This window comes from Melanostigma gelatinosum, assembly GCF_949748355.1.
Source record: "Melanostigma gelatinosum genome assembly, chromosome: 13".
Lineage (NCBI taxonomy): Eukaryota > Metazoa > Chordata > Actinopteri > Perciformes > Zoarcidae > Melanostigma > Melanostigma gelatinosum.
The window spans coordinates 14,994,977-15,005,075 of NC_136646.1; the positions used below are offsets into that span (position 1 = coordinate 14,994,977).

Here is a 10,099-nt window from a genome sequence, read left to right on the forward strand (position 1 = left end):
AAAACAAAAGAGATTTTTATTTTTACAGGTTGGTTTCCAACCCCTTCCACCAGATCCAGACAGGGGAGGGAAAGAGGAAAGGAGGCAAGGACACATCCATTAGGAGGAAAGCCCTAATGTTCTACAGGGCATTACAGTCTGGGCTTCTCAGGGGGCTGAAGTGACAGGCACAAGGGGGACCTCTGCAAACTTTGGCCAATAAGAGAATGTATCTCATGAACTCACTTTTGAGAGATTTGTGGAAGACTTCATGTGATGGGTCTTCAATCTAAAGACTCTGGGCTGTTTTATATGCTCATTGTAATCCTTGTGCCTCTGTCACTGAAAGCCAGACCCGTAGAGAAGTACAGGGGGAAGAAAAAGCACGTCTGTCTCCAGATTCTGTCGCTTGGGACACTTTTGAATTCTTTCATTTCTTTGTCTTGTCAGTTTGTCTAATTACGTTTCTCTCCTCTGTGGCGAGAACATAGACAAAGTCTAGACAGCTTCTGGAGACAGAGTGTGCCTTCGTATACACCACGACTCCCACCACCTGCTGCTCACAACCACTACCGAGAAAACATCCCAGCACCCCAACGGCACTCCCCACATGACCAGTCCCCCCCCCCCCTCTCAGTTGGTTTCAAATAAAATACCCTCCCAGAGCAATCAAAAGATACTCATTATCAAATAATCACAGCGGTGTAGATGATGTTTAGACCCCAGGTTCCCCCCTCCCCCAACATACAACACATTTAGACAGCTAATCCCTGCAGCAGAACCCCAAAATAAAAGTTTAGGAGGCGCTGAGTTGTACAAAGCCGATACATTAGCAACAAAAAACATCAAAAGAAATCACAAATGCCCCGATTATAAATAACGCATCAGGAGATGACCGATCTCTTTCCCCCCTGACATCCAAGGCTAATCTACGCAGCGGCAGTTAGTGCTTCCTTTCATACGACGACTACGGCTGCTTTTTAATACGTCGGGCCTTTGATTAGAATCGATAGCATCAATAGCAACCCTGTGACTAAATGAGATACAAGTGCTAACTCCCCGGTATAGGCCAGCTATATACAATATGTTTGATGCATGGAAGCAGAACTCATAGCAATAATAAATGTCCTTGACAGCTAAGCCCCGAAAGAGATGAGCCAACTCCTCAGCGCTTAACACCATCTTCATACTCTAAATCACGCCCTCGTCCCGCCGCCTCACCGAGTTTTATCCTCTCTGAGGAGAAACTGCACCGTGCGCGCCGCTCTATCAGAATCAGTTAATCCAGGAATGAACAGAGTCTACCCGAAGGCCTCAATGGGGTTCAACGGAGACTACGGGGATTATAATTCAAGGCTTTGAAAACTCTGAATTACTGGAGAGACTGCATCTCACAAAGTGCAGACAAGCCTTCAGCCGGTCCCTCTCCCTCTGCCGGGTTTCTGTGCATAGTGCTCTAGTTACGGAATACAACGTCCCCGTTATCGGGGGCTCGCTGTAAGGCTACATGGCTAGAAGTGCTGGGATTACAGCGGTAGACCTGGTTGAGTCTCTGTGGGGGGGATAACTCACAGAGGGGGATTCAGGCTACTCTCACAGATCCATACAACCCCGAGCTGTGATTCTTAGCTTCTCCTGCGGTTAGGATTTCACTTTTAAAGCTACATTTATGACGGTCATTAAAAAAGGACAAAGCCACTCAAATAAAATTACACAGGGGGGGTAAGTGACAGCACCAAAATAACAACAGTGACAATAAGATATTGTTTTTCATTAGGAATCAGTTAACAGGTGTGCGCGTGTGACACAGAGATCTCGACAATCTAAGAAGGTGGCGGGAGGGGAGAGGGAAGCCGGCCTGCAACACTTCATAAGTTAATTATCGAGCTTCTGCCGGGAACCTTGTCAGACGAAATAAACCAGTTATTATAATAAGAAAAGAACAGAAAAAGATCTCGAACTGATTTAGATGCATCGTCTCCGATCAGCGGGGTTTCATTTCTGTATTACATAATTTCCACAGCAGTCAAATGTAATATTCAAGTGGTTGAGGGCTTTCTGACATTCAGGTGCGCTGATAAAGATGCTTATTAGCAGCTTATTACATTGCTTGAAGAGACACGATGCTCATTATGCACCGCTATCAGTCAGCCCCTCCCCTCGAGCCCCCGCCTCCGGCCTTTAGTGTGCAGAACACACACACAAACACACACACACAAACACACACACTTGGCCACAGGTCTAGTCTAGAAGGGAGGGCTCGGCAGGGCGGATAATGGTGGGCCGATGAGAAGGCGCACCGGGGGGTCTTCGGCTGCAACGGGGAGAGAAGATACAGAACAAGGGGTGAGACGCGCTCACAGAGAGACAGCGGAGAAACCAAAACAACCCGACAGAGAGGAAAAAAAGGGGAAGGGGAGGAGGAGAGGACAGTGGGAGTGAGAAGAGAGTGAATGCTTCGATATAAATATCAAGAATGGGATGAGTGGTGACCTGAGAAATGACAAACCATACCTGTGACTCTTGAAATGAGGATGATGAATTATTAGTGACATGATGTTACAAATGCAGCGCAACAACAAATCGCTCGACACACACACACACACACACACACGGTGGGCGCATCATAACAGGAAGACGTACCTGGGTACACCGGGTGGGATGCGGGCTGGTCGGGAGGGGATCTGTGGGGGGGCGCTGAAGGGATCCTGGTAGCTGTTGATGGGTGGTCCTGGGCGAGAGGGGATTGGTGGTGCGCCGAAGGCGGGAGAGGGGTTGAGCGGAGCTCCAAAGGCAGGGGAAGGGTTCAAGGGCGGTCCTGGTGTCGGGCCCCGAGCGGCAGGCGGGCGGCTGGGGGTCGGGGCGGCTGACGGGGGCGCCCTGCGCTGAGGGGTGGGGCTGAGAGGGCGATACGATTAAATGAAACTTAATAATCACCTAAAAGACCCCCATTCATTCTCCTGTAGAGGTGGATGTGAGGGGATTATTTGGTTTGATATAAGACACACTGCAGAATGTGTAATACTTTCCAAATTCAGCAAAGCCGGCATAATACTACAATGTGAATGGTTTCAAATCTTAACTAAATGCTGGTTAACCCTCATCTCACCTGGCTTCTTGCATCCGGCCGTCATTTACGGGAGGGGGCACCGGGGTGGAGATGGTACCGGTGCTGATGTCGCCAATAATGAGCAGCGCCTCCTTGAGTGCATGATACATGCGCAACAGTTCGTCTCTGCGCTGGGCCTGGTCGGCCGATTCCTCCATGAGGATGCTCTGGTCCCCGGATGAGTAGAGGTAGGCCAGCAGCTCCGAGTGGATGAAATCCTTTGCCTGAATGGAAGTCAATAGTGTCAAAAGACAGAGAGATGCAACTTACATTGCTTAAAATAAGGAGCATGTGTGGACAAAAGTTAAATGATCAGGCGGCTCATAAATTAGAAAATATGGTTGAAAGAATAAAACACAATGCCTAAGAAGGGAGAGGACAACAACAATGTTGGAAAATCATGAAAGGAGCTGCCCAGCAGACAAAAAGTGTTGTATTATGTGTGTGTGTGTGTGTGTGTAGCTGCTGGATTATTGGAAGCCATCAAGTGAGCTCACCACAATAATAAAAACCTAATAAATAGACGGTGGACAAGCCACTGTGAGCATGCGCCATAAATCCTGTTAATTTGTGTCTTCAAGTTTATGTTCTCGTGTTCATGCGATACATGGTTCATGCTGCTGCTGCTTGGATGAACAAGAAAGAGGAAATGACATGCTGCACGGCTCTGTGGCGCAATGACACATTAGGTCTAATTAAAAAGCACTTTATCTGATCTCAGATCAGATCACTGGTTTATGAGGTGCCTTGCTTGCTTTTATAAAGAATGTAATGTGCCTCATTTGCTGGATGATGGCAACATAACTGTCAGCATACATAGCTAATTGCATGTTACCTCCACATATACATGGAGGTTTATGTGCAAAAACACACTATATTTGGTACGTAGGATGAGCACCAAGCAGAAGGACAATATGCACTCTGACATACAGCACACAGTGTTGAGGTAATAAGACTCAGATGATCTCTTTAATTGGGTTTCCAGATGTGCAGACACTCTGTTAATTGTCTTGCGTCTGCTGCTGAGGACCGCTGGACTCACACTGTTGATCATGAGATGCATGATGGTCTTGGGCACGAGGTCTCTGGTGGATTTGTTGATGATGCCGATGTACGAGTCCACCAGGTTGCGGATGGTTTCCACCTGCCTCTCCAGCTGAGGATCCATGGAGAACGTGTCCGCAGGGGCAGCATCGTCATTCTCCGTCTGTCAACAACACCACACACACAAACAAACGACGATGAAGTATAAATACACGATAAACACATCTTCAGAGTTGCTCTCTGTAAAAGTAGAAATTATGAGCCAAAAGCGTACACATAGAAATACAGAGGTGCATGTAGGGCTGGGCGGTATACCGGTTCAACCGGTATTAATTTCCCATACGATATGAATTTTTCATATTCCGTCATACCGGTGCACAGTCGAAACAACTTCTGTCGCTCTTCAACAGGCAGCAAAATATATTGTTCGCCGCTGGGAACGCTACGGTCGGAGCTAGTTGGGAGCTAGTTGTCTTAGCTGTATTGAGAGGGCTAGTCATGGTCATAACAACAATTAACAACCCACAACTAATGCTTTTTAATAGGGCAAAACACCACGACACAACAGTTTGTGACAGATAAACAATTTGTAGCACTAATAATTGTACATTCATAAAATTTCTCCGCCGAACTGCATGCTGGGTAAAGCTCGCTAACAACAGTCTGCTAACAGCTGGTTAGACGCTCTGTAGCTCCAGTAACGTTACATTAAAGAACAGAAAAGAGCGATGCAGGATGAACAGACTGAACAACAAAAGGTATTTAGGTCAGACGCATATGCAACGCTGATTACCGTATAATATGTGTGGTATTTGTTATAAATGTACGTGATAAGAAGCTGTACATGGAGGGGCTTCTTCTTCCATTTGCGGATCGCAACCAACTTGCATCGGTGCATACCGCCACCTACTGTACCAGAGTGTGCATTTACAGGATAAGCTTTTCTTCACTGTTCTGATAATAAAATAAAATAATAAAATATATATATATAAATAACTAAAGAAATAAACCTAAACACCTACTAACAACTAAATCCTACGGTCTAATCCCGTTTCTTTCCATGGAGGGGCTTAGGACCCAGGGGAATGTAGGTGAAGGAAACAGGAAGTGACGATACGGAAGACACGCCACACAAACAGCCGTTCACCACTCGCCGTGTCTTTTCGGCGTTAATTAATTAATGCTTTAACGCGGAAAAAAATAAATACCGTGATATACCGTGAAACTGTCAGAATCCTGCCAGAAAGTACATTTTTGGTCATACCGCGCAGCCCTAGGTGCATGTATTAATAATTACCAATATCATCAGATTTAAAGAAACAGAACCCTCTCACACACCTGGTCCTTCTCCGGATAAACTCCGGCCCTGAGGAAGGAGGCTTTCCAGCTGTCCACATCCTCTTGAGAATCACAGGCCAGCTCTACCTGCCGAAGATCCTTGTACACGTTCCTGTACAGGCAAACAAAGGACAGACGCAAGTGCTGGTGAGTGTGTAGGCTTAGCCAGTATAGAAATGGTACAGGACGTACACGGCCCTTTACAAGTTAGGACTCACCTGATATATTGATGTTTTCAACCAAAAATGGCTATTTAACTGACAGAAACAGTATAATTTAGACACCACATGTATCGTTTACATTTGCAATACATTCTAAAAAGTTGATGTCCCCGAACTTTTGAACGGCAGAGTACACGCACAGAACAGGTAAAGTACACGTGCGTCCACAAACGTTTTCACTTCACAACATACACCTCACCTGTGTTCGGTGTTGAAGATTCCAAAGATGTGCTTTGTGGACATAAAGCCTTTCTCTACATCTCTGAGCTTAAGGTTATCCAGAGGCAGCATGTACTTCTTTTCTTTCTCCTAGCAAGAGGCAGACAGAAGAAATACGCATTTACAGCAGAACTGAAACCTGGAATATGCAACATATAACTTCAAAGAGTGAGTCGTTGTATTCAGTTGGATAATGGAGACGGATGAACACAGTTCTCCCTCAATGAGTAGACGACTTGATGGAATGCATATCCTCTGGTTTGGACCACCACCTGGCTGGTGAGATGGAGCAATGCATGATGGGGGAGAGGAGGAAGAAAAAGGAGGAGCATGAGGGAGTTCTGGGGGGGGGGGGGGGGGGGGTTGGGGTGCCAGCTTTCACTGTTGAGCAGAGACATCTGGAAGCATTTACATCTGCAAGCCCAACAGTTACATCACTCAGTGTTCCACCCAAACCCCGCCCCCACCACACTCACGGCAAAAAAAACAAAAAAAGTAACTGCACGTGCAAAGACAAACAAACATACACAAGCCTGAACAAACGCATATCATGGGATTTGGTGCAAAAACATGCATTCATATAGATGCAGCCAACTGTCCAAACCCTAAAAGATACAGAAGGACTCACGTGGACAAGCGCCTACCCACACGCACACAATCCTCCCTCCCCCCCCCCCCCCCGTAACCCAGTACGATTTCCTGCAAATTCCAAAGTCAGATCCCGGCTGGAACATTTCAGCCCGCCTGCCACGTCAGTTTGCCTCCACCATCCTCCCTCTCTTTCTCTTTGCCTTTTCACAGAAGGCGACCAACATAAAGAATTGCACCGTTTCCAGTCGGCGTTTGGACAAACCGAGGCCACGGAAATGGAGTTCATCCTCAGCAGTGGTATCTTTCACTGGCTCTTTGTTATTTTAATGGATAGAATGATAAGACTGAGGCCTCGGGAAGAAGATCAAGCGGTGAGTTAAGCCAGTACAACGCTATTTCGTTAAATCGGTCTTTTAAATTACGTTAAAATCAAATCATCAGTGAAACTAGATCATTCGATTTCAGATCACGTAAGCAATACTCACAGTAGTGCAGAGTTTGCAGAGTGAAGTTATTTAAACAGGAGGGAATGCAGTCCACCGTGTCTGGATAGATTTGCTTGAATCAGTAGAAAGGTCAGATGTTTTTCTATTACGCTCCATTTTAAATAATCTATGCTCGATAAGATTAAAAGTATCGGGGCGTTGTGGGTCCTGATTTATCAGACTTTTTGTCAAATGCCTTATTGTTTCAATGGGGTAATGTTTGCTTTCTGTGCCCTCTGTCCTACTGTCCCAGGGCAGCGACATGCAGCCGCAATGACCTCGGGGTCCTTCCTCCCTCCAGAGTCCTCCTCACCCCCCCGCCTGCCCAGTGTTCAGACTACCTGTTCATCCGGCTACAGCTGAACAGTAGTCTGCACATTGGTTAGGCTGGGCTGGGACGCACACACACGCCTCCAGCCACCTTTGACGACGACACCAAAATCTCCACTCCGGATGTTTATCAGTGGCTAATGCAGTACCTTCACCTTTATGTGTCAGCTTATTTTAGCGATCCGTGTCCAGTGAAATACAGCATTGGAACAGAACGTCCTCTCACCTCGTCATCTTTGTACCAGGACAGGGACTCCGCAGTCAGGATGAACCAGTAGTCCTTGGAGCCTCCCTTCATGATGCTGATATTGAGGGTTAGCCAGCCTTTCCTGATCACCTGCACAGCGAGGAGAAGACGTGGAAGAGAGAGAGAGAAAGGGTGGTAGGGAGAGAGGGGGTCCCGGAAGGACGGAGGAGAACAGCTTTGTCAATCAGGCTTATGTGACACGAGGGCTCTATGAGTGGTACTGGGATGTGAGTGACACTAATAAAATCTTACCTGCTAGGTCACTATAAATCTGGCTGTCTTTTACCTTTATTTTGTCTATGAGTCAAATATATGCACGATAACACAGAGGTATGGGTTGAATGTGAATATTATGGAATGAATAAGGAGAGACCAAAGGACTGCAATGCATGCACAGGAATACATAATGTTTGCAGTAACATGGCCGATTGTATGCAAAACACTGAAAAGGGATGTTTTTCACTCGACAGAAAATAAATCCTTAAAAACACACAAACGGCACCAGATGGTGTCCAGACGAAGCTAACCCTGACACGGAGACAAAGACCAACATTCGACGGTGGTATGTTAGGCGTCAGCGGGTCAGTAGAAGCTAGCCTACGCGTAAAACAAATGAGACGGGGTTAGTGGGGTTAACTGCACTCGGATATAGAACTGTTTAAGTAAAAGATGGGGAGAAGGGAATGCAGACGACGGGGGTAATGGAGGAGACAGGCACTGCAACGGCTGGTTAGCCGATCTATTGGAGTTCATAGAGGGACAGAAATCTAGACAACAAATCTAAAGTGGAGCGATGGAGAGGGAGGAAATACATCGGACTGAGAGGCAGAGTTGAGTAACTCACTGAGGATACATTTTAGAGGAGCCCTCTTAGCTACCATGTCTCTCTGTTTTCTTTCTACATTTAAAGTGCAACGGAGGAAATGACTGTCTCCGAGTAGTGTGCTCTTATTCTAAGTAAAGCAAAGTCTGCTCTAGACCTCTCGTCTGCTCCCCCTCTCCATCCAGAGGACTGGAGTGAGTTATGAGGGGAAAGAAGGTTCGTTAGTTCAAAAACATGGTAGCGGAAGCACGTGCATAGAGGCTTAGCGGTAGTTTGCCTTGGCCGGGAAATAACTCGAAACAAAAAGTTTAAAATCCCCGATTTAAAAGTCTGACAGTCGGTTGGAAATGTTGTGACCAAGTTGACACGAGAAAGATGAAACAATGAGATGTTAGCATGTCACGTACGAGATGACGTAGAAATGTTCAATCCTTTCTTTTTTGTAAATTGAAGTTTTGCAAGTGGTTCATTATAGATGCACGATTACATCTGAGATTAACTCCAAGGATTCAAATTTGAAACATGCCAATTTAAATTTGTCAAGATAGTCAGTAGGTTATGAAAAGAAATGTTTTGATCAAATCACTGGAAATCATCCCAAAGCCATGACACCACACAACAACCGTTTTGATCAACTCTGAGTGTAGAAATGATAATGATAGACTTGGAGACCGGTGGTCTTTTTGGATATGTCAGGCCTTTACGTTGGAAAGTGTTTCAACGTGCATTTAATCTGTAAATGACATCATTAGACATGAATCAATACTTTTACTGTGTTGCTGATTTAAATGGCTCCCCGCTTTGTCCCCCAGCATCGTTTCGGATGATTCTCACAAGGCAAACTTTTTGAGTCACAACGCATGAGGCGGCAGCAGAGGTACGACCGCTAAGGCATGAGAACTGACGCCATTTCCTCGGTCAGTGGTGGAAGAGTTCCCCGTTCTCTTTGTTGCATTGCACAGTGACTAAATCCTTCGTGGAGGTAAAATAAGTCACGTCTCGTTTCAAGGATTTGGTGGAGAAAAGGTGAAATGTTAGTAGCAACCCAAATATGTGCAATTAAAAAGACAATTACTGTCTTATTCAAATGAAACCAAGAATTACGAGAGCAAACCTGCCATGTGTTACTGTTGGGTCAGTTCCAAATTACTGGTAACTGAGTGCTGATGCCATAATTGTGACTGATCAGACTGGAGACTCTACCTTCTCCTCGTGGACTTCTCCCAGTCCGGCAAGCTGCAGAGAGAACAACTCATTATGGTGAGGTATCAACCGCGTCTTCACCGGGAACTCTTTCTGCTGTTGTCTCACAGCATTTGGTCTTTTCCACCTTAACCAGACTGGCTGACCTGTGTGTGTGATGGCCTCAGTCCTCCTGCACGGCCTACCCCTACTGCCCCCCTAGCAATACATCTTCGGGGTACTTACCAGAATCTCACCCTTGCAGTAATGGGAAGGGGAAGGGGTGCAGTATGAAACCAAAGCAAAAAGAAGTGAGAAAGCAAGCAAGCCAAGGGATGAGGGAAAGATGAGAGAGAAGGACGAGGAAGAGGAGAGAAAGGGTAGCAAGGGGAGAGTTGTGGAAGGACAGAAGAGGAAGAAAGAGAATGAAAGTTTAAGGAAAGGTCGAGAGAAAAGGGTGAAATAGTGGGAATGACAGGAAACAGAAAGTAATAATCCATGAGACAGCCAGAGAGAGGGAGAGGCGAGAGG

General features: G+C 46.1%; 1 protein-coding gene across 3 annotated transcripts in view; it reads right to left on the minus strand.

Moving 5' to 3' along the window:
- The window catches only part of LOC306786857 (dynamin-2-like), a 28,649-nt gene that overhangs the window by 1,815 nt on the left and 16,735 nt on the right, over window positions 1–10,099 (minus strand). Inside the window, exons 14-21 of one of the 3 annotated variants that reach the window (XM_079281752.1) lie at window positions 9,815–9,826; window positions 7,543–7,653; window positions 5,891–6,000; window positions 5,471–5,582; window positions 4,131–4,295; window positions 3,089–3,312; window positions 2,623–2,877; window positions 626–2,293 (exon numbers count right to left, since the gene is read on the minus strand). In XM_079281752.1, the coding sequence (XP_079137878.1) occupies window positions 2,221–2,293; window positions 2,623–2,877; window positions 3,089–3,312; window positions 4,131–4,295; window positions 5,471–5,582; window positions 5,891–6,000; window positions 7,543–7,653; window positions 9,815–9,826 (1,062 nt within the window). In that variant the 3' untranslated portion in view covers window positions 626–2,220. Of the gene's footprint in view, window positions 1–625; window positions 2,294–2,622; window positions 2,878–3,088; window positions 3,313–4,130; window positions 4,296–5,470; window positions 5,583–5,890; window positions 6,001–7,542; window positions 7,654–9,814; window positions 9,827–10,099 lie in introns of those variants that run through there. The other 2 variants (XM_079281754.1, XM_079281753.1) reach the window with 2 other exon arrangements.